The sequence below is a fragment of the Ischnura elegans genome, chromosome 2 (genome assembly GCF_921293095.1).
Source record: "Ischnura elegans chromosome 2, ioIscEleg1.1, whole genome shotgun sequence".
NCBI classification, from domain to species: Eukaryota; Metazoa; Arthropoda; class Insecta; order Odonata; family Coenagrionidae; genus Ischnura; species Ischnura elegans.
The window spans coordinates 137,443,941-137,468,044 of record NC_060247.1 but is presented as its reverse complement, the minus strand read 5'-3'; the positions used below and the strand labels follow the sequence as shown (position 1 = coordinate 137,468,044).

General features: G+C 40.6%; 1 protein-coding gene across 1 annotated transcript in view; it reads right to left on the bottom strand.

Annotated features, from left to right (window-relative positions):
* Window positions 1–23,030, bottom strand: part of LOC124154680 (scavenger receptor class B member 1-like) — a 77,725-nt gene extending 54,695 nt beyond the window's left edge. The window contains exons 1-3 of the mRNA XM_046528557.1: window positions 22,621–23,030; window positions 16,507–16,598; window positions 12,947–13,107 (exon numbers count right to left, since the gene is read on the bottom strand). Of these exons, the coding sequence (XP_046384513.1) occupies window positions 12,947–13,107; window positions 16,507–16,598; window positions 22,621–22,900 (533 nt within the window). The 5' untranslated portion in view covers window positions 22,901–23,030. The remainder of the gene's footprint in view (window positions 1–12,946; window positions 13,108–16,506; window positions 16,599–22,620) is intronic.
* Window positions 23,031–24,104: the final 1,074 nt, after the last annotated feature.

Sequence of the window (24,104 nt, the reverse complement as noted above, 5' to 3'; positions counted from 1 at the left end):
TGCACCTACATATTGCGGGCAGACTGCATGCATGCAGGCTCACGGCCCGGCCCATCCCATATCCATGTCGCGTCTTAACCACGCGATCGCCTTTAGCTCTAAGGATAGGTTAATTATCAGGGACAAAATGAGTAATCGCCCCATCATTTCTTGAATTATCCCTTTTCCCATCGCCTATTCCGTCACTCCCCGCCTTTTAAAACTGTCGTTCGATTAAAAGCCAAACGTGGCGTTTCAATCGCTGTTTCGTGGCCGTGCTTCGGATGATTTTATGAAAGACAGTCTCAGCCAGTGGCGCAGCGAGGGGGGGGATAAACCCCCCCCCCCCCCACCCCGAGAGCTCAGAGAAATTTTTTAGTTTAATCCATTTCACTTAATTGCATTGATATTACTAATAGAATAGTGTAAGGATTAATAAAATATCCCTCAGAAAGCCGTAAAACTCACTATGTGGGTATTCCACACCCACACACACCCCGGTATTCGTTGCACCTAAACTACCCCCCTCCCCCCAGCTCTAATTCCTCGCTGCGTCCCTGGTCTCAGCGACGGAGAAAGGGGCGGGCCGAGAAATGAAAAAAAAAGGATGTGATTTCCATCCTTGGAGCCGTCGCGCTAAATGATCGCTTAAAACAGTCTAAAGGACGAAATGGCGTAATTCAGGCTTTATGAATCGGTTAAAAAAATCATTGGCGAGGTAATGAGTGGAAAGTCGGCCGCACATTACCAATATCAGCAATGGAGTATTTGCCCCTCCAGAAATACCACTGAAAAGTAAATAAGTTGATATATCATACAATCACGGATGTAGAAATCTTTTAAGAGCCCCAAATAAAGCTTATTCCCGCCTGTAATTCGGATCGCCTTTCTGATATGGAGAGGTGATTTATTCCCACCTTAAATAATAATAATAAATATCACTTCAATTGCGCCTTCATCACAACGTAAAAAGTAACAAGTTGCCATAGCGATGCATTACTAATATTTCCTGGACGATACAGCTTATAACATACTCCGAAATTTATTTTTTATATTTGAAATGTCTTCAGCTGTTTTAATTTCAATAATGTAAGTGTTATATTCGGGCTAATAAGCCACGCCGCTGTACAAAATTTAAACGCCATCGTTCCCTACTTTGGAGTAATAGAATCGTTAAATGGGTCGCTGGTGGAATCAATCTACGGGTAGTACATAGCCTTCGAGTCTTGAACTTTCTATCATATGATATGCAAGGCAATAGAATATAATTTCCGAAGGCCTTGAAAGGATGGAGGTGTGTTTCAGCATCCTCGCATCTCATCCCACGCGGCGGTTGCAAGTGCATGCCGGGATGCACTTTCCTCTGCTTCCGGAAAAAGGGGTCATTGTCAGGTTGGCTCGACCCGTCACACGGCGAGTTGAAATGCGAAGGATGGACCTCACCTCAACAAGGATTACTATGGGCCTACGCCCTTTTTCTGTCTCCGCGGAGACGTAATTAGCCAAGTTGCTGCATGACCCTTGAGATCCGTTGGCTTTCAATTTCCTACCTACTGTCCTAGAGCAATCACTTCCGACTGAGCAAACATACAATAGGTGCTGGTCGTCATGTCTTCCCATCTTGACATAAGTGGCTCAGTGGTCAGTGGATAAATGACTTTTGAGTGGATGGCCGATTGCCGTGACCTTGGGATATTCCTCCTTTTGATTTCCGTAATCCTTCGATCTTATGACCTCAGGTGGTCTAACCGGAGTCAGATGAAGGGAATTGATCACGGGTCGGCCCCTTCATTTGTTGCACATCTTATTGTGTGTTTTTCTCCCAGTCACTGCTCGTAATAATAATCATAGAAATAATTCTCTTGGCTTTGGCTTCTTCCTAATGCTTTGGCTTTAAACTATGCAGCAGTTTTTGCTCCCATTTTTCTTCAAGGCCGTTTTACACGGGGCACGGAATTGCGCAGGTTGGAGCTGCATTAATTTATAAAATGGCGTGGAATTGCGCGTATGCATGAACGAAATTAGAACAGGGGCTATTTTGCCGTCTCGAATTCTCGCATGTGTTCTAGCAATTGACCGCTTTACACGACGCAGTTTTGATTGCACCTTCGTACGTTCGTCAGATTGCGCAATTCCGTGTACCGTGTAAAACGGCCTTTACAGCTGGTGAGGATGAGTAATCGAGGTTTGAACTTATCATTGTAATCATTGGTCAATTATTATCACTTAAGTTTCACTCTTTCCTTCGACCGTATTCAGGGATGAGTGCATCAAAATTACAACGAAGCGAAATTTTTGAAATCACCTTAGTAACCGTATAATAAAATACTCAGCTATCTTGCAAGTACCTTACATTTTCGCTTCAATTTCTTTGGTAACTAAGTCCAGCTAAGTAAAAAATAATATTAAAAAGTTAAAAGCCGAAAGTTCGACTCAATTTTTTAGATTATTTTGAACGATTTCCCAAGCTGCACGATGGCTCGGCGTGGCTCTACTCCCCCCAAACAGTTTGGCTGCACTGCCTCCATCGCATTTCGCCCCATCTTGTAAACTTTTACATACATTCGTATGCCCGAAAAGTTTGGAGCTTCCGTTGACGATGAAGCATTAATGGTCGAAGCCAGTTCCATGAACAAATTTTGCATGGATTATTACTAAGACAGTATTAGAGCTGATTTTGGAGGAGATTGTTCCATCGCTTTTCTGAAGAATTTTCAGTCATGATGAGCTAACCATTCCATCTCTCGCTGTTATACGCGGCAAACTTGAATACTTGATATTCTGCTGAAAATATACCCATATTCTATTTTATAAGATAAGGAAATATTTTTAAAATTGAGGCAGCCATAAGGGTAGTGTACTCAAAGCCAATGTGCGATATTACTAACTAAAGAAAATAATTAGCAAAGCGCTGCAGGAACAAGTGGCTTCGTACGCAGTCACGCGCACGGGTGCAAAGTTTATCACACCAACGGATGAAGTTCGCCATGAAAACATATTTGACTTAGCCGGGATTCGAACCCAGATCTCCCGATTGCCGGTCAGGTGGGACTGGTTAACGCACCTGATCGACAATCGGGAGATCCGGGTTCGAATCCCGGCTAAGTCAAATATGTTTTCATGGCGAACTTCATCCGTTGGTGTATTTGAAAATAATTATGTGTCAAAATTTAATTTCAGAACAAAGTTATTTTGCGGCTGTCCCTTGGGGACATAAGCTAGCGTAATTATGACCATTGTAAAGCCATCATTGCAAAAACAAGTATTACAACAGGTTTTTTCGCCGTTTTTTTGAAGTTGTCGTTGATTGCATTAGAGTAAAGAGCCCCGTATCTGTAGGTATTTGGATCAGTACGCTTCTCCGGCCAACTGCGTAGGGCCTTAACCGACCGCGGAAACATCAATGGCCTCGATCCTAATGCGGATAAGTTGATGACGTCTTAGAGATTCTTTCCACAGCTACACCTCCGTATTGAGCATAAGCGTCAGGTGGTTCGTAGTGGCACCACAACACCTGTCTTCCTCAATCAGCGGTCCTTCCTAATCGAATCAATAGATAGGATCTCTAATGGCGTCATGATATCGCCAATTCAGCATTTTTTATACATTTTAAACGCACCAGAGAATGGCTTCATTTTGTCGGTCATAAATTAATCTCTCCCGGCCATCAACTGAATTCTTGAAATGAGTTGATGTTTTGGGTGCCGAGGTGAGGCCGTTAATTGTGTTCACACGAGAGTGCATTCATTCCGATCGATTTGATCCTCTTCAATGGACGCGGTCGCCTTCTGCTCTGTGATCGAGGAGAAAGTGATCCAAGGGCGGGCGGCTCGTAACCACTCGAGCTGTAGGTCATTGCTGCCACGCACACGTCGCCTCTATTTGCCCGCCAATCGTTGAACTCAAGTTCAAATCGTTTTCAGCAAGCTCTGATTGATTAATGCCCAATGCAATACGTATTTTTCGTCGCTTCGTACTTCAGTGTTCTTCAATCCTTGATTCTGATTACCTTTTCCATATAAATATTCCAAGGTGCATATCTTTCATTCTATTTTACTTCCGTCGACTTCTTCTTGAGCTAATCGCGTCAAAAAAAGACGGCCATAACACTATCGCAGATACGTTGGTGATGTACGAATTAATGCTTAGCGGGTCGCTGATCGCTTCTCGGCTTATCATTGGGCTTGGGTATGGTCCTCGCGTTTTTCATCATTACGTACACTCTCGTGAGCACTTCCTTCTCCTCAATGAACGGTTCTTCTTGCGGGAGTGAGTAAACCAGAACCCTATTGACGATGAATGAAATTCGGCTTTTTTATTGGATACCGGATAAATGGGGGACATTTTATTTTCATTTAAACCTGTGCTTCCCTTCCATCAAATCTATCATTGTTCGATCAGTACGTCTTGGTGACCTTTCATGAAGAAAGTTGGGAGCGTATCACGACGATCGACTCAGTGACAAACGTATTCTTTGCAAAATCATAGGCAAATTATCAAAATAATAAGTTTTCTTTGCCGTGCACACGCCAATAGATTCAGTCAAAACTACAAAACTCCTCAAAGTGTTGTTTCATAGATGAAACCTAGGAGTGAAAAGTCACCATCGTCACTAATATCGGATGCAGTGGCATATATATAAATAAGTAGGTATATGTGAACTCAGTTCGGGGGAGGTGGAGGGGTGCTATTCCTCTTGCACAGTCACTATTTAATCGATTGTAAGCAATTGTACCATTAGCGGTTGCAAACATTGTCCCAATGCAGAGCGCGACCTCGGTATCCACAATGGATCTTGCCAGTCCGGACACTTCAGGAATATTCTTCAAGCTCAGCTACGTTCAGTCATTACATGGAAGGACATACCATGCTATTCTATTACTAAACAGTGGAGGCATTTATTTTCGTTCGAGGCTTCGGGATTTTTCGGTCGAAAAGACGGCGAAGGGCTATGATCCAAGTGTGTCTTATTCTCAATGCGTGTTACATAAGCATAAATTAATTATCTATTCTTGTTAAAAGTCGAACTTCTGTTTTGACCGTTAAGATTTTGAATCGGCATGAAGGACCAACCCAATGAATTCGGTTTTCATCCACTCCAGAAAATTAACTCTTGTAAATGCAGTGGTGTGCATACGTCATTGACTGCCAATGAAAAATTTGTCTTTCCCAGCGACATTGTTGGGGTAGTTCACTCTGATACGAAATCGCTAAGGATTTAAGACTTGGGTCAATGTAAGACTTTTATAAGTTATGCCGAAAAAGGAATCATCATCGTGCAGCCATTATTTCGTGATTTTAAAATGAGAAAATGCGAAAGTACCCACTTATCATGAGTTGGTGACGCCATTAGAGGTCAGATCCTATTACTCGATCGGGGAAACCTTTCATCGATAGGAGGAATCGCTCAAAAGAATACATCGCGAACTAAGCGCGGCCCGTGCGGAAGGCGGAGAAGATGCCAATACCTTATATGCCTGTGAAAAAATTAATCCAATAGAAATGTTTTTTTTTTCGCTCGAGGTCTTTGCGTTTTTCGGTCGAAGAGGCGATGTTCAACTGTCTTCGATGCTTTGACGAATGGACGCGTGTGGCACTGACCTCTTTCTTTCCTTGCGCCTTGTCGGTTTTGTTTCGATTGCGATCGTCTAAGCCGGGGGCAAACAAACTCTTTCAGCTGCCTGGGTGGACTCTGTCGGCATGGGAATTCTGTGTGTCCATCCATGTGTATTTTGGCGCTTTTGAAACCTTGAGTGAAATATTCAAAACAGTAAATGTGAAATTACTCATATGATATGATCTGGATAGAGGAAAAGATATAATGTGATTGAAATCCTAAAATTTCGTCAATTAAATCCGTCAATTTCGGTCTATAATTTCGTTATATGATTTGTATTTCGTCATAAAAATAAAATATTCTCTTATTAAAAATTGGCTTAAAATATATTTGGCATATTATTTCCGGTATATTTGGTATGTATAACAAAATAGGTATTCAATTTATACCGCATTGCCATAATATCGTTTTCATCGATTAAAAAAATTAACTCTTAAAGCAATTCTGAAAGGATATTGTCTTATTAAAAGGTTCAAATACCGTGGCAGCGTGTGTCAGTTCACCTTCTCCGCCCTCTTTTCGTCATTTGCCGTTTTTCGTACGTAATTAGCACGATCTCCGCTATTTCTCGGCCAGCCGTAAATAATGCCGTAGATCATGAAAAAAACATTAATTGCGTGCTTGTAACAGTGACGTTTTTTAAATTTTGAATCGTGGACGATCGTGTTTAAGAAAAGACCCTAATTCACACTAATCCGCTGTTTTATTTTCAGGGTCAGGTTAACATTTCGCGAGTGGAAGAGTGGAAAGGAGAATTTTTGCGAAACAAATATATTTTGCGAATTTTTAGTGAATTTCGCTCCATCGTCGCATTATCACGAAAGTTCGGTGCGTTTATTTCAGGTGAGACCACAGGAGAAAGAATTCATTGCAATTTTATGAGACATTTTTCATGTGTGCCATTAAGGAAGTTGTTAGCAATAATTAAGAAACACGGTACATAGAAATACTCCAAAATTATTCAAATATCAAGCGAGCCGGGCATCGACAGCCATTTGAAATGGCGCTGAGCCGTATAATGAATTTGAATGACTGAGGAGAATTAGCATTGTGTCTCTTCCACGGTGAAAATTATCATTTTGATTTAGAGTTCAAAAATGTGTGTCTCCAGTCGTATTTCATCGATTGTCGTTGTAAAAATGTGAATATGTGACATAAAGTCTACATTTCCTTTGGATATCATGTTATAACTCGCATTGATATTCAGGACCTCGAGGTGATATCTTGCAATACTAAGGAATATGTATGCATAATTAAATAAAAATGAATGCTGCCATTATTAGAAGAAACTGAAGTATACTGCGTCACAATATCAACGATCTATTTAAAGATATAAAAGAGAATGTTGGCCAGACCGATATCAATAGAAACGTTTCACAGATCAGCAAAGAAGCGAATGTATGCATGTTTTTCCAGGAAATGGTTTATGTAATAATCTAATTTTTCGCAACTGGTCCCCCGGACCCCGATTTCGCAGTACATTAAGTAATCATTGCTTTTAGTGTCGCGGTTAATTTTTTCGTTTTTTAAAGCCCATTCAAATAAAACGGAGAGCGCCGTCTGTTTTGACGCAGGGATTTCATTCACGGAGGTTTATAATTCCTTCGAATAATTTTCTTTTGCAATTCGTGTTTTTTTGAAATAAAATTTTTATATGAAAATTATCACATTTTTCTCTGAAACTTATAGCAACACAGTTTTGACGAACAGTTGTACTAATAACAAAGATTTAACAGCGATTATGAAAGAAATTAGTAATTCGGCGTGAGTTTGAATGTAATGCCATTTACAGTCGGATTGCAGAAAGGGAACTTTTATAGTTAAAGGATGATAAATCTTCTCTCGATCAGTGTTTTTACAATGAGGTAAAGATATTCAGGAAAGCAGGAAAAAATCTGCCAGGATTTACTTGATAAAAAGTAGTCCTGTTAGGTACTATCATTTCACAATTTAAATTGTTTTCGATAAATTTATCTTGTAATTGAAGTAAAAATGCATTATAATGTTGTTGGTTGCGTTATTACAGTGCTTCTTGTTGAAGCTTTAAATTTCAAATAGTATAAAAGAACTGGAGGTGAATAGCGAGAAATTGAGATAGAATGGTAATTTTTGTCATGTAAATTACGAAAGGATGCAATGGGCTTATTAAAAAAATTAATAATTAACTGATTGTGGTAGAGATTGTTTGCATTGAGACCCGCATTTTACCTTTTTTTGAATCGACGCGTACTTCTCGCGCAATCCGATGGACTTAATCCTTTCTCTTTTTCGGGAGCTTTCATTGTTAAAGAATGATAAATGTTCTCTCGATTAGTTTTTTATTCTTATACAATGAGGTAAATATATTCACACTGTCAGGAGAAAATCTGCCAGGCTTTGCCATATAAAAAAATAGACATGGTAGGTACTGTCATTTCACTACTTATGGATTTCACAACTAATGGATTTCACAACTTACGATCCAATTACTTATTATTTTGAGTCGTGGAGGAAGGTGTATCCTCGAAGCCATGGCAGTAGACCTGATGACATAGTGCATCAGACGGTTTCATTATTTTCCTCGATAAACCATCAGCGTAGCTTCTTTCTCGCTGAATCCTAAATCGCATTCATGCGTGAAAACGTGAGTTATAAATTGCGCTCGAGGTTGAGTGGATGATATCCACAGCTCTTCCCCTTAAAGCCGGCCCGAGTGAAGACTAAATTATTCACTCCAATTTTCATTCAATTTTGAGAAGCGCTTCATCCATTAAGCTAATAAAAATTTGAGCGATTTCAAATTTCTTTCGTTGAAATGGAATTTTAATTTAATATTTACAGTGTACCCATTTACCTCGAGGCTTCAGCCGAATTATTGGGAGTCAAATATGATTTAGCCGCAACGATAAATGGACCCTAAGTAAATTGAAATCTTTAATGCAAAATTCTCTTACATTTCATGTTTTTTATATTTGTTGTCTACTTGATGACGCTTTCCTATATTCACCTACGCCAGCAGCTCGATTCTGTAAATGTGATATCTGTGCTTCGCGTGCTTCGAACCACAGTGGAGTTCTCACGCCTCTCACCGTGAAAGACGTTCAAGCGATCCTGCAAGCCTGTGTCGTGAGATATTTGACGGATTGCGAACGATCACTTCAGTATATTATGTTGGTAGCTGTGCGGATGCGAGGAACGAATCAGAATCTCCGACACAAACTTACTTCAGTGGCCAACTGCAACTTCAGTTACCATAGAGAAACATATACAATGCCGCGAAATATTCACTCCCAAAGCAAATAATACTTCTTTACTCAATTCTCATAATATGGAGCAAATGCTTACGCGGAATGAGAACAAGTGTTATTTTATTATTTAATAATGGTTCATTCTCGTATGCGTTTGAGCTGTTCTCATCATTTCAGTACATAATTTTAAATAGGCTATGGTGCATATATTTATGTCTGATTGTGCAAGCACATGCCACTATTCACGATTTATACTGGTGAAAATGTTTCTGGCGCGAATACGAGTTGATTATTAACAGTTTCTGCTGGAGGACGAGATGTTTACATGTCTTAGTATTTCTATTATGTCAACAGAAAAAAGAATCATGTTGGTCGTGTTACTGAACGGCAGCAATAATGCATGGAAGAGATGGAATGGATGATTAATGTTTACCTTAACGTACTAAATCATGCCCGGCAAGCCACCTAAACGTCTACGAATTAATCGTGGTGTGAGCTCAGTGACAGTATCCATCGCCAATCCTCGAGATACGCGGGACAAGCCTCTTAAATCCTCTTCCCGCATCTCGAAGGGATTGTTGATATCGCGTATCTGCCGCCGAAGTATGTGCATCTATTGCCTCGGTCGACATTGATGCTCATGCAACAGTAGCGGAGCTATGTAAAGAGCCTCCATTCTCCTTTATAAAAGCAAATCGAAGGCTTGAACTTACGAAACAAATATTAAACAAATCTGTTAACATTCAATACCGCACAATACTTTTACCATTGGTTCTACTCCAAATTATTATGAACATTAAGTTGTGAGTATTTGACCTGTACATTCTAGCAGATGCACAAATATAAGATAATTGCCAAACCCTCAGCGCAAATTTTAAATTCTCACTAACTTCAATCGCAATAAAGACCAATCAATTTAAATAGTACGCGGATGTAAATTTAACTTTACGCATTTCTTTTATGTGTTTTTAATACATATTTTTTATGGGAAGTGCCAATATAAAATAGCCGCCATCGTAATTAATGAATAATGTGCTATTAATTATCAATCACAGCGTAAATTCACAATGAATAATTAGAGCGCATTGCCGCGACGAAGCCACGGGCCCTCTTGGGCGTGAATACTTTCACGGACGCGGCAGTGAGAGTGACGTCATTAAAAAGTTTCAGAATCGCTCCAGCGTCAAAGCCGTGAATACATTGACGAAGTCCGCTTGTGACGGCCATATCACATTTACAGAATCGAGCTGCAGAAGTCACAGCCAGCCATTGGCGGGTGACGCTCAAATTACGGACGACGTGTCTTGGCCCCAAAATATTTTTTCTCTGCGTTCTACGATGCGTCAATCGGCTCATCCATTCATTCCTATCATGACAACCATAAGCTTGATACACTGCAGCCCTCTTATTCCCACGCTACTTCCTTAATTCGCATCCCTCCTATCTCTTTCTTCCATCTAAACCTCAAATCTGTTTGATCCACAATTCCCTTTCCTCCTTCTTCTCCCATCTCAGTTCATTCACTTCATCTTCAGCTTAATCTCTCAACTTTGCTCGTGACTTGATCATGTTTTTATTACGATAAAAGTGAAGGTAACGCAAGATATCTTTTGTGCTCCCCCTTAAGTTTTTCCTGCGTCCGCCATCGGCGGGAGGTGCGAGGTAACATGGACATGATGAGCCGAGACCTTTCTCCGATTGTGTGTGATCCATTGCGTTCATTCTGCCGGAAGCCCACGACGCGACGTTACGCGGTTGGCGTACACGTGCCGGACTTTCCCCGGCCCCACTATTTTCACGATGATCATTCTCTCCTCCATTGATACATTCGGCTGGATCGGAGAAAACCGTCGACTGCGGCGATTTTTATGGCGAAGCAGTTCAAGGTCGGCGAGTGAGTTATGGAAGGGGGAGTGACTTCATTCGCTTCTCGCTTTCGGAGACGACGTCACTGAACGAAGGCGGGATTTCCTGTCGCCCGCGAACTGCGTAGGGCGATGTGCGGAATGTATGGAGACTGGAGCGAGCAGGCACTTATGCCATAGTTGTGATTCTAGTTTTTAATCTATTCCAAAAATGCCCGCAGCGTGGACATGAGCGCATTTATAAAATATGATTTTTAATGGAGTATTTGTACTGGCCGGGAATACTATTGAAAATTATGAATCTCATATGTCCTATCATAACGAAAATAAATGGCGCTTAAAATTTCAGCTTATTTCCCCGATGAAATCCGGATCGCTGTGGAGTGAGCGACGTGAGTGGTGACTTTTGTAAACCCGTTTTCAATGCGCGACGGGTGACTCACATCTACTGCCCGAGGGGAGACACCTTTATCGTAGTAATGTAAAACACCCACGGCTATATGTATATGCATGCTTACATTTTAGTGTCACAAAAGTTGAATGCTGCATGAAATTAGCGATATTAATTTTTAAGGGAAATTAAATTTTAAAATACCATAAAGCAATTCTTTTTACGCTTTCTTTGTAACAGAAATGATCTTCTGTTCATATTCAACGCAAATAGTTACGTGATTGTTATAATGATTTCTAAGTCAATTACAATTGGTTATTTTCCTACCTTCTGATTAATAATTAACTCAAGATCATAGTTTCGAAACAATCCAATCGTAATAAGATTCAATCTAATCGTAACTGTTCATTATTTTCTTCGAAACTTCCCCGGTACAGGAAATTGATAGCTTTTCACTCCATTTTATAAATTACAGCACACGATTTCCAAAAGTGAATAAAAAAGCATTTTAGATTATGCTTTCTTACTTAATTCATTCCATTTCAAGGGTTTCAGCGATTCCAACAGCTGATGAGCATGCAGTTTGCTGACTCTTCATGACCAATCTGTCCGCAAAATCAAATCGGAAGGTCTCAAATGTCGGTCAAAACCACTCCACGTCCAAAATACGCCCCTCCGACCTCTTTGCGGAATTGGCCTCTGACGACCGCGCAAAATTCAATGAAACGCAAGGCCTTCTCTCAGCCTCTAACGCCTCTTTCCCTCATCGACAAGTCTAATACATTTCCCAATTTTTGCGTGGCCTCGAAAATAATGTTTTTCTCCCCGGGGCAGGCTCGGTAACTTTGAGGCGGCGGTCTCCACCCACTTTGGGCGATCTTTGAGTTGTGTGACGCCAATAGGAGGGGCCTGTGGGCGGAATTGCGTTTATATTAGTCCTTCGACATATTTGACTGGATAGCCTTTGATGTAGTCGAGTTTCTCGGTTATATTTGGCGAAAGATATTAGTAGGTATGGACTATCACTTAGTGTTAAAGTGAGGGGAGCAAAACAAACAGCAAACAAACGCAGTCGCCACATTGTACTATTGGATAACAATGATATCAATTGAAAAGAACTTAAGAGCAAGTGTCAAAATTAAGTGCTAAAGGGGTACCTTTTATAAAAGCTACCTCAGAATCTTCGAACTGTTGGACAAAAAATACTTATGTTGACACCGCCTTTAAGTTGGTGCTTAGAACTTTCTGAGAAACCTTTAAGGAAATCCGTAGGTATCTATCAACCTTCTGCCCTTCAAGCCGGCTTATAAAGCGTATGGCAGGGGTATTCGGATAACAGCCTTTAAAAAAAGAGGGCGCCAGAGTAACAGACGGCAGTGTTCCGCCTTCTAATTATTACGGTCCTTTAGTATTCTGGGCTGGGAGAATTCCCTCGATTTTGCGATAGAAAACCCCGGAAAATGCTCAACCTTTAATTTCTGAAAGGAGAAAAAGTATTTGGACTGCAACTCCCCATAGTGACGGATTGTGAGAAATATTATATTCTGTTACATTTGTTTCGGGATAAATACGAGGTCAACGAGCCTTAAAAGCAATGCTAGCCCACTTCCCGCTAAGTACTTTCCCAATTAAGTTCTATTTTATAACAAATAAACACTTTGGTTAAGTTATAAAATACGCAGACAGTAGTTTATAAATTTAAAATTATAACGTGTAGAAATTTCACGCCACCCTATATAGACTGAAAGTGGTGATAAATGAGTCGAAATCTGTCGACTCACTAAGAAAACAAACTAAATTACTATCTTTTCATCAATCGGGCGGACGTTAATGTAAGAATTATGTCACATCTCAATTCCAATCTCACCTGTACACGTACGGTCCAACCTCCTGGACGTGCAGTTTCTCCTCCCCCCTCAGGAATTCGTCCTTGTTCGTGACGTTGAACAAGAATACCCTGAGGTAGAGTTCCACGGGCGGCTTCTTCCAAATGCCAAACGTCTCTCCCCCCTCCCTCAGCGTCGCTTTCTGAAAATGAACCAAACACACATTACCACACGACCATTCAACGATTCGCACTCAGATTTCACTTCTCTCTCGACGGACAAAGAATAACGGTTGATCCGCATTTTTGACCGGAGAGACATCGACCCGCGCGAAGACAGGTGACCGTCATTATCAAGGCGGCGATCACTTGAACGTAACAATTGAATGGTCTCGCCGAATAAGTGCACGTATTTGCTGCATATGTTTTATATGTATGGCGGTGAGTCCAGTGGCAGTCACCACAATCAGCCAGTTTACATTGGATATGGCGCAGAGCAGGGCTAATGTCATAAAATATGACGTGATTCGACTTCAATAAGAGCATGCATTTGTTAATGCCTCGATCCGAAACAAATTTCTCCGCGCCGGCGTAATTTAAGCACAGGATCCTCTGAAGAATGAGTTTATAGCCTATATACATAAATACATAACATAACATATACATAATATACATACCCTATTTGTATAAATCATACATTCAACTTTACTCATTCAGGGTAATACTTTAGATTCTTGAAGATTTTTAATTATTTTTATCTGCGGATGGTTTACATGAGGCAAAAAAACATAGAAAACACGTATTAATGCTTGGCAATTTCGCGCACTCCAGTGTACTTTGTGTGCCAACAGTAAACATGGGAAATTGCAGGTAAGTATTTCACCTTATTTTTGCCGTTTCATCACATTGGTTCATATATATCGCAATTAAACTTTTTACCAAGGTAATTTTGAAAGGAACGTCTTTTCTCTTTCATGGATTCATCTGAACGACTAATCAGTGTTACAGTAGAAAAATACGTCTCTGTTAATGCTGCATTCTAAATTATGCCTGATGTGAGGAGGCTAATGCTCCGTGAATGAATTAATCTATGCCCTGAGGTAACCCACAGAAGCAAAGAAAAGAGCTTGCATTATGATATTCTGCTCACAAAAAATATCATAAAAGCAAAATCAATGAAACAAAAAATATAATTTTTAATGTTCAAAAGAAAACAAGACTGACATACACAAGAAAGTAATGTTTTGACGACACCAAAAATGAAATTGGTAAACAAAGTTAAATCCGGGTGACAATCTTTCTTTAAAGGGACGAAAGAACTGACGGGTATGCTATGATTGGACGTTATTTGGTCTGGAATTCCAGAATCTAGAAGCGGTAAGTTGAAAAGAGCTGAAATGTGTTGTGTGCGGGCTTGAATGATTTGAAGAGGCAAAGAATTCGACCGCGCGGGCATTGCAGTCACACTCTTGTGCACAGCAGAAAAGGTTATCGAAGAGCAATGTTCGCTTACGACGAGGAAAAAGGATTAGGGAAGACAGAAAATGTTTGAGATTTGGGCGAGGAGGAGGACGGACAAGGTCAGATGGGCGGAAGGGAAAAGGCCCAACGAAGTGTTGGACATGGTGGGTGAGGGGAGGGATGATGGTGAAGGGGTGGTTATAAGGGAGGGGGAGAATATTGAAAGGTGATGGGCTTAAAATCAATGCTATCGCGATGAAATTTTCGAATATGCATTTTAGACTTTGGTCAACATATGGCTGTTTCTCGAAGATGAAGTATTTGCATTAGAGGTATTACTGAGATAAAATCTTCAGATTGAGATGTATATTATCTATGATTTATGAGGCTTATGGTGACTATGGTCTACTTTACATGCTCTGAAATTTTCTAGATGATGGATAACTTTATCCGAGTAATACGCGGCCAAAAATGACCGATTGAGAGTAAGGATCTCTTTGGATGGATGAGGATCTCTAAGGATGCTATCCTTATAACTCATATCCCTATATACTCAACTCATATATATAACATATCCCTATATACTCAACTCATCCACAGCAACTCAACTCATCAAGAACCAGACCAGATTACGAAATATTCCTTCAATTGCTGCGCAAACTGCCCATTAATCCTGAAATCAAAATTGGAGGACAATTTTTTGCTGTTCTCGAATAGCAAAATTATGTTACTACTAAACATTAAATACTACTTTCGGTCAATTTAAAGAGAGATGCGATCGCGTCTCCGCTGACTATTGTACAATTACATTCAAGATACGCCATTTAAAAATTTTTGCGAACCCACAGACATAGCCTAAGACGTTTCATCGCGTGTTGCTTCTGTCAAGCCACAGTTCGTAGCCGTGTGGCTATCTCCTGAGTGTTTCTGGATATAGTTTAATTATTTTTTGGATCGCAGAAATTCAGTTTGAGCTTCCAAATCCATAGTTACGCCAAATTGTGTCATATTATATTGCTATACGTTTCCCGGGAGTAGTTTGTTGCCTGATAACTATAGTTTCGCTGGAAATCCTAGCAGCATATTCAGTTCACCGGGTGTAACGATTGATTAACAATTTCACTTCTGGCCTTTAGATACTGGCGGGAATTACCGAAAAAATGTCGTCATCAGACAGCAAAAAACGGGGTGGATACTCGAAAAACATGATAGCATTAATCAATTACCGCAATTGCCTTCCCAAGGTCAAATTAAGTTGTTTTCAGTTAATCGGCGCAGAACGTTGAGCTTTAAGCATTAGTATGAAATTCTACCGAAGGTCCATGGGGTCGTGTATGATATAGGTTTAATCATACTTCATGCAGCTACAATCATGAACGATTAAATAGTGTTTAAACGGAAACATTTAGCTTCTACGATCGAAAGAGTGAACATCATTAACACGCGAAAAACTATGAAGACGGCGAAACAGTCGTCTATTTCATCTCGCCACGGGCAATATATTTGATTGGCTCACTTCATTTGTTTTTTTTTGTAGAGAGAACGACATTTTCAAATCGTAAATAACTTTTAAAATAAAAATGTACCCATTATTTGATTTTTAAAATGCTCGAAAGGTAGATTTCGATTTCAGAGCCGTAGAAAAGTACATGAATATCGACGTTAAGTATGCTAAGCGAAAAAATATTTCCTACCTCTTCAAGTAAGGAAATGTTTATGTTGTTGCTCTCACTTAAAATAAACCACAAAATCGAAAATCGCCATTTTGGTGGTGTGCATCGCCGCGGGGTGCGTTTGTGCATTTTTCTCGTGAATTTGACGACCGTTTCACCGTTTTCATATTTTTTCGCGTGTTTTTATTCACTCTTTCGACATTAGAAGCTAATAGTTTACGTTTAAAACGCTATTTAAAGATTCATTGTAGTAGTTTTATGAAGTATGATTAGACCTATACATATTACACGACCCTATGGAAATTCGGAAGAATTTCATACAAATGCTGAAAATTCAGTGTTCTATCTTTTTTTGCGGCAATAGTAGGCCTTATCGTGAACCGTAGTGGCAAGTCCAATTTAAGGGCATGGGTTCAGATCGAGACGAAACCAAAATTATTATTGTTATTAATGAGAGGGTACACTTACCATTTTGAAGATAATGTCGTAGGGTTGCAGGCCCCAAAGGAGAGCGGCGAAAGTCAAACTGACGACTCCCGCGATCAGAAGGTACACGTTGACTGCAAGGAGAGAGAGAAGGAGAGAGTGTTATTATTATGGTGTGTGCTGAGGGGTTGCTCGTAATCCGGATGCTTCTCCACGGATTGTACGTGCCAAACAGAAAATAGTATGTTCACCTTCGACTCTGTTTCGGGACTCCAATCACGTTTGAATATTACAATGGAAGAGGATTCTCTAATTGTAAATTATCTCAACCCACCGCGGATTTAAATAAGTTTTTAAAAGCCACCGCTCGCATCGTTGTCGGCTGAGTGATTTTCCTAATTGTACACTAAAACAATGCATAATTAGGGCATATAAATGATATAACCAATCAAAATGATAAATTTTCAATGTTATTTGTGCGGATGCAAATATTATATTGCACATGTTGAGAAAAAACGGTGTCATCGTCGCGGGCTTTTTTGAAAATCAATCAAAATGGGACAACATGGATCAAGCTTCCGCAGATGGAACCGGGGACTCCTCTTTGCAGTGGTTTGAAGATTGGCGATTTGTTTTCTCTGTCTCAGAGTCCCTTAAAATTTCCCTCATGGAATTGAATGAGTATGATCATTGGTGGCATCATTCGTATTAAAGTCAATTTAAAGATTTTTAAGCCATACCTAATATTGAATTATATCTAATTGCGTTAAAAATTGCGTGTTAAGCCTTGAAATACGTCAAAAGCAATTACGCGAATATATATTTATCGGGAAATAGTAAATTATCGGAATGCCAGTGATTCATAGACTACCCTTATTTCGCCTCTCTGTCTCCCCCTTGGTGGTCTTACTATCGTGTCATCCGCATTCATAGGCGTATGGCAGGGGGTGTTCGGACGCCAAAAAATAAAAGGAGTGTTTTGAAAATATTTGACCAGTGAGTCCCACGCAGCATTTATTGAAGGCATTAATATTTTTGGAAGTAAAATGGCTTCCCATATATATCCGTTTGGCAAAATGTCTCTCTTATTTATCGTTTCTATATGGCTTAATAAGCATAGTGAGGTTTTCACATTATGCTCTCTTTGTGGCTTTCTAATATGTCTGTACCTAAAATGATACGCAGCAATTGAGAAAGTCGAAATTTGTCAAAGGGAGTAGGTGGCGACACTCGATTTGTTGTGAAACGTTTGCGATCCATAGTACTTAAGTTCCGAAAATGAATCCAATTAACATCGCCATAAAAAATTACATCAGGAACTTTCGGCGTCAAATTGGTGGCCACTTAAGCAACGAACGATCTATGGAAAGATAGGTGTAGAAATCAATTTGCTTTCATGGTCAGGACCTGTTGTGTTTTCGCCGTGTTCAACTTTCACTTTTCCGTCTTCCGACCGACCGGTTTTGTTTCAGGCGGAAACGAATCCTCTCCTCGAGTGACTGAGGTGGTGCGTGCTTGCGGGGCCCGTACGCACGCACGGACACATAATTCAGTTGCGTAACTGCGCCGTAAGAAAATTTCATTCATCTGTTGATGGTTCGGGAATTCCTGGTTTTAAAAATGCTAAGGATGTTGAATCATCATGAATTTATGCCTCCCTTCGATGGATTCCGAAGTTTAAATCATTGAGAATGAACAGGGCTATGCATACACGTTTGCGCACTATAAAGTCACCTCGTACGCGCTTCAGCTCAATTAAATACACAAAATTAAAGAAAATATATATTATAGCAATTCAACTCTTAAATTGCCTTTCAATCACATTTAAATTATTAAACCTACATCGCACCGTAGTTCTGTTGTCAATTTATTGATTATGCTAAAGAATTCGGTACGATTAACACCGTCTAGGACGATTTTTACATAAAAGCACAATATTCATTATTTTTGATATACTTCTTTTGTAACTCCGTTTTAAATTTGGATACTAATGGCGTTTAAGTCTTATTAACCAGTTGCATGTAGATATTTTAAAACTATATCATTTATGTAGCAGGACATTGTTTCAATGGCCAAAAACAATAGAAAGGTGCTTAATTGTGTTTATCTTGCAGAAAATTAATGGGATGTAAGGACAATTATACACGATGGCAAAATTTTATGGGTGCTGTACGAGTTTTCCTGCTGAACTGCTGAATTACTACCGACGTTCCGGTGGTCGTGTAATCCATCATCATTTGGGCTTAAAAGACCAGATTAAGAAAGAAATTGTGGCAATAAACCAGGAAGACGATCGTGAAGCCTCGATGATGATGGGCGACTTGACCATCGAAACTTCCAAAGTAATGCAGCAATTGATCTGGTGGAAAACTCGTATGTCTCTCAGAGATGACATGTGTAAAGTTAATGTATTTTTCATTTTAGTTCATTACGTTTTTTTAATTTTTTTACAATTAAATTATTTTTGATATTAAATTCCCAATGGATACTTACAAAATTGAGTGATGCTATCGTAGATACGGGCTGATCGAGTTTCTGAAATCGACCTGTGAAGCTATTATTATTTATCTCTAATCCACGGTATTTTATCAGATGAAACGTTCGTGGTCGTATTTATAAGTATTATGTCAGAGTAGAGAATAAACTTGCGAATATATTTCAAGTGATTGTCAGAATTTAATTGCTATATGATCGTGAGAGTTGATTTGTCGGAATAAAGTATGGTAAACTAACTCACGAGGGTAGATATGTTGAATAAAAATTTTGGTGTCTCATTGTTTCGTTGCATAACGATCGGGTAGTCTCGAACACAAAAAAACGGCCTTTCAAAATAAACCAGGAGGTGGTTCGATCTGAAAGTCGTCGGAATTGATTGCCTCCCTTCCTTGCCCTAAGCCTTTGGTTTTATTTGCAGATAACGGTCAACATGAGACAGCTTGGGCTTCTAAACTATGGCATGCCACTGGCAAACTGTCGAGGTGTTTTCAATACCAGTTAAGGAGTGAAATGGTGTAGGAGAGCAAAGCGCCACGAGTTATTTATGGAGTGCAGTGGTTGCACTGTTTCCCTCTAGAAAAACGCGTATCTCAACCAAAGGTTTATTTGCATTCAATTTTTTCGTTGAAATGCTCCATAAATCGGTATAATAATCTTATGTAATTCTATTCTTGTATAAAATGTGCCCATATTCTCTCGCTTAAATATTTATGGCATCGAATCGTGTTGATAAAATAGAAAAAATATGTCGTACCTTATATTACAGCAATCTGGACTAAGTATTCAATTCAAGAAATCTTGAAAAACTAAATTGTTAGTAATTTGAAAGACAAATACTTCGGCTTAGTGTACTTTTTTATATCGAGAATTTCGAATTTAATATTAAATAGAATATTTTCGCTCCAAGGAATAGTTAATATTGCAACATTTCCAATCGCTAATTCGTTGAATATCGGAAGGCTGATTTTCATTTTTAGCCTGAGCAATTAAATGATGAACTGGTTAATCCGTCTCGTCAAAGACGTTTGCACCCTTTAATATTATTTTTTGTCTCAATGAACCACAGTTGGAAGATTTCTATGCAGTAAAACATTTCCAAGGTTTCCAAGGTGACAGTGTAAAAAAGACTATCTCCGTAAGCGACCATTGGCTCACTTTCCCATTGGCGAAGTTTTCGTTTCACTCGGAGGGAGCGACTCATACTTGGCGGTTCTGTGTCGCGAAATTCTTCATATCACTCTCTCCTGGGAAAGAATGTTTCATGAATATTTTGTAACGCGCAATTCGGAGGAAAGGGCGTGTGGCCAGCACCCGCACCAAGGAGACTTCTTTGACGAGCCCATTTTCCTCTTTTTCTCTTAACGTTTCCATGGCCACAATCCCGTATCACGTCGCGAGGTTCAGGGCGCGGTTGGAATCCTGTCGGGATTTTACGGAAGAGGCCTGAGTCACTGTGAGTGACCTATTGGGGAAAAAGGGGATTACCACAAATTGTGGCGCGCCTTTTATTTCTCTTGGACAAATTTTGGCTTTCTATAGTGTTATGTATTACTTAATGCCGTGCACTTGAAGATTGAATTAATTTTCGGAGCCTATCCTCTCCATCCTAGCTTAGCGTATCTGTATTTGTTTGGGAAATTTTGTGACCCGTATTAATGTCAGGGAAATGAGAATTCCAGCATAGTTTGTGCCGTCACTCTCCGGTCTGCAAGAGAATCGTCCCTTTTGCGATGGCGTGGGCAGACGGACATTCAAACATGCCGCGTCGTGTTCTACTTTTGAAGAAATGGTGACCGCAGCTTCCCTGACCTGAGTGCATTTCGATCAATCGACGTGAATTATGGCGCATGAGACAATCCCTATTTGATACTCTCGATTTAACACTCTTGCTAAACATTCCTCGCATATTAACTTTTTTATCTTTCTTCTTCACACTTACTCACATATCCAGCACTTGGGCAAGGCTTTACAATTAACTCTCCATTCAAATCTCGGACTAGTAAGATGAAATGAAGAAGATTAATTTCTCTAATACTTTCTAATTCTCTAAAAAGAAATTTTTCTTATAATAATAAAGGTACGCCATCCTAAAACAAACAATTCTCTTGCAGACCGGCAGTGGCGGTGTTAACTACGTCGGGATATTTTCCCCCTTGGCATCAAATTAATGTTACCTATTCATTTCGCTGAGAAAATAAAAGCGTTGTCCGATCCCACAAACTAAATTCATCCCACTTGGCTATTAATCCTCGGCAGTCGTTACCGAAGTGACAAGTGCTGGCGGAAGATTTGAGGGTTTCTCGGTGAATGGTTTGCGGAGATTTTCCTCGGTTGTCAACTGGGTGAATAACTCCATCTCCAACATTTCGGCAACTCACTCTGCTACCTTCTTCAGGAGTTATGAGTGAGGTTTTTACGCAATGATTATATTTGCTAATGCAAAAAGCAATTTACTAGAATAATGTATCATAAAAATATAAATATTCCTCTCCCCCCGAATACGGTGGCAAAGTGAGCTGCCGAAACGGTTGCGGATTGAGCCATTCACCCGGTTGGCCACCCGAGAAGAATTTCTGAGATACAAAATTTGAATCACTTGAGCTTTATAAAGGCGGTGCAGAAATATACACCTTTGTATTTGAAACTTGATCGAGCATAACTTAGCAAAACTTTTCCACACATATAATAGAAAACACTGGTAAATTTCCACAGAATAAATTATCGCTGTGCAATGTTTATAGCACCGAGTGTCATTATCTAGGTGCCTTCCTTGTTCCACCCTTATAATTCTTAGATAATGACACGAGGAGCTGAAACCTAGTTCGTTTTACGGATGAATTATTCTTTTTGGAAATATATCAGTTGTTTAATTTTTGACGTGAATACATGTAGATACTCGCGATGTGGAATTGATAAAATAGTTTTCAGGCAATATTCTTAATTGGTGAAATAAGTACAGCTTACTAGACGTAATATTATTAGCTATTATTGATCAAATCCTGCATTACAAGACATCCATCAACCTCAAAACAAATTTTTCAACCACTTCGTACGTCAAATTGTTAAAACTTTCGCCGTCCAAGCATAACTTGATAATGCTTTCAAGGTAGGCCCGCGTATTGACGATAAAGAAGCTTACGTCTCTTATCCCTTGCCGGAGATTTCTGAGGCCCTGAAGATATCCCCGGTAAAGGAGATGAAGAGTCCTCTATTTAAAATCAAGACGCAGGTAGCCCATAAGCATAATCAAGTCACTCCTAAACTATAATAAGGCACTCGCGAACCAAACCTTGTCACCTCGATAACGACCAACGGCTGGCACTCGCTGAGTTCAGTGGAAACACACAAAGTTTTTATTTTCTCCGCAGTCACTGCGGTTGGAACATGTTTCGGACGCCCACGGCGCGAGTGCGTAGCTATAGGAGACGGAAGGATTCTTGGTGACGCACGTCAGTGTGGAAACCCCGCCGAGAACCATCACCCAACATCGCCGCTCCTCTGACCTCCTCGCCTAGTGCTGCTCGATATTTTATCAAATCCGTGTCAAGGGGATCCACCGCACCGCACCAAATCCACTAACCGCGCTCCCAACACCGCTTCCCTACCTCTACGACGAGCGTTAAAGTCTCCACACACGCGTTGAAGTCTCCGAATGCTCACCGCGCCTTCGCTTCCGTCTAGTCTCCGCACCCAGAGCGGCTGCCTCCAATGGGCCGCGCTCAAGCTGCTCGCTGCGGCGCCGCCGATCCGCGCGCCGCTTCTCCTGCTCCCTCTCGTCCTCCGGCACCCGCGTCACCAGCGACACCCTGCGTCCCCCGAGCGACGTTCGACGGACGATGACCGGCTGCGATGGTTGTGGATGCCGCACCCGCGCAGAGGCCCAACGCCACACGGAACCCAAGGGGTCCGCGGGCGAGGACCACAGTGGAAATAACCTCATGGTCTCCTTCAGACAAAGCGACACACAATGGACGACACTCCCTTTTCCACTGTTCGTATGGGACGGTAACAAACGCCGAACCTCACTAATACCCAGAGATACTTCCTCCGGCGGCGGTGAGCGTCTATCGAGTCCTGGGGAGACCTTGGTGGCGCTGCAGCCCTTATAGGCAGCGGCGGGAGGCGGATTGGAGTGGGGGCAAGGAGGAGGAAGCGGCCGTGGAACGATCTCCCCACTACACGTCGCTCCATAACCTTCCGACCTCCCTCCCTCCACTGACCACCAACAATCGAGAGAAACATCGATGCTCTAGCCTCTGACTCTAACCTTCGAGCTTTTTTCTTAAAGCGATATATACTAGGGATCGATAGAGTGGGTGCGGCGCCTTCTCATGGAAACACGAGTCGTCTATCGAAAAAATTACGGGTTTAATCTCAGGGAGTTCTCCGAGTGGTTTGTATAGCAATAATAGGGTGGTTTCCTATTATTTTTTTATTGCTTTAATCGAAAGATTATTACTCCTGGAGTACGTATTTCACGCTTTTAGATTTTTAAATGACAACATCTATTTTTCGCGATTAAATGAAAAGTGAAAATTTTCAAGCGCGCGAAAACGCGACGCTTAAGTATGAATGCCGGGAAATATCTCCGTACGTCGTATTTCTGGTTCCCCCTCCCGCCCGGTGAGGTGACCTTGAGGCGAGGCTTAGCGCTGATACGTCGCAGGATGCTAGCGGATAGCTGAGTACCTTGCTGGATGGTAGCGCTTGGCTTAAAAAAGGTTTATTAATACCTTATCAAACGAGGAAAACTTTCCGACCTTAGCCAGTTTCAATAAGTGTTTATTAAGACATGTTTCCCTGAGCTCTGTGCCTCATGCATGCATTGGTAACCTCAGACGATGTATAACTCCTATCCTCTCGTGTAGAAACTAGGTCCCTGTGACGTCATGTGGAGTGGAATCGCATGGGCGCCAATCTGGCCTTTTTCAAATGAGGATAAAATTTGACCCTTGCCATTCGTCTAAACCGGTATTTCAAAAACCAAATAATTTGTGTATTATGAATACACTAATGGTGGGTAACGAATCGCAATCAATGCCTTTCGTTTTCTTTGATGAAGGAAACTACCCTATTAGCACAAAACAAGGGTAAAGCGACCCAAAAATCATCTTATAGTTCGGTCAATTTTGAATCAATGTGGG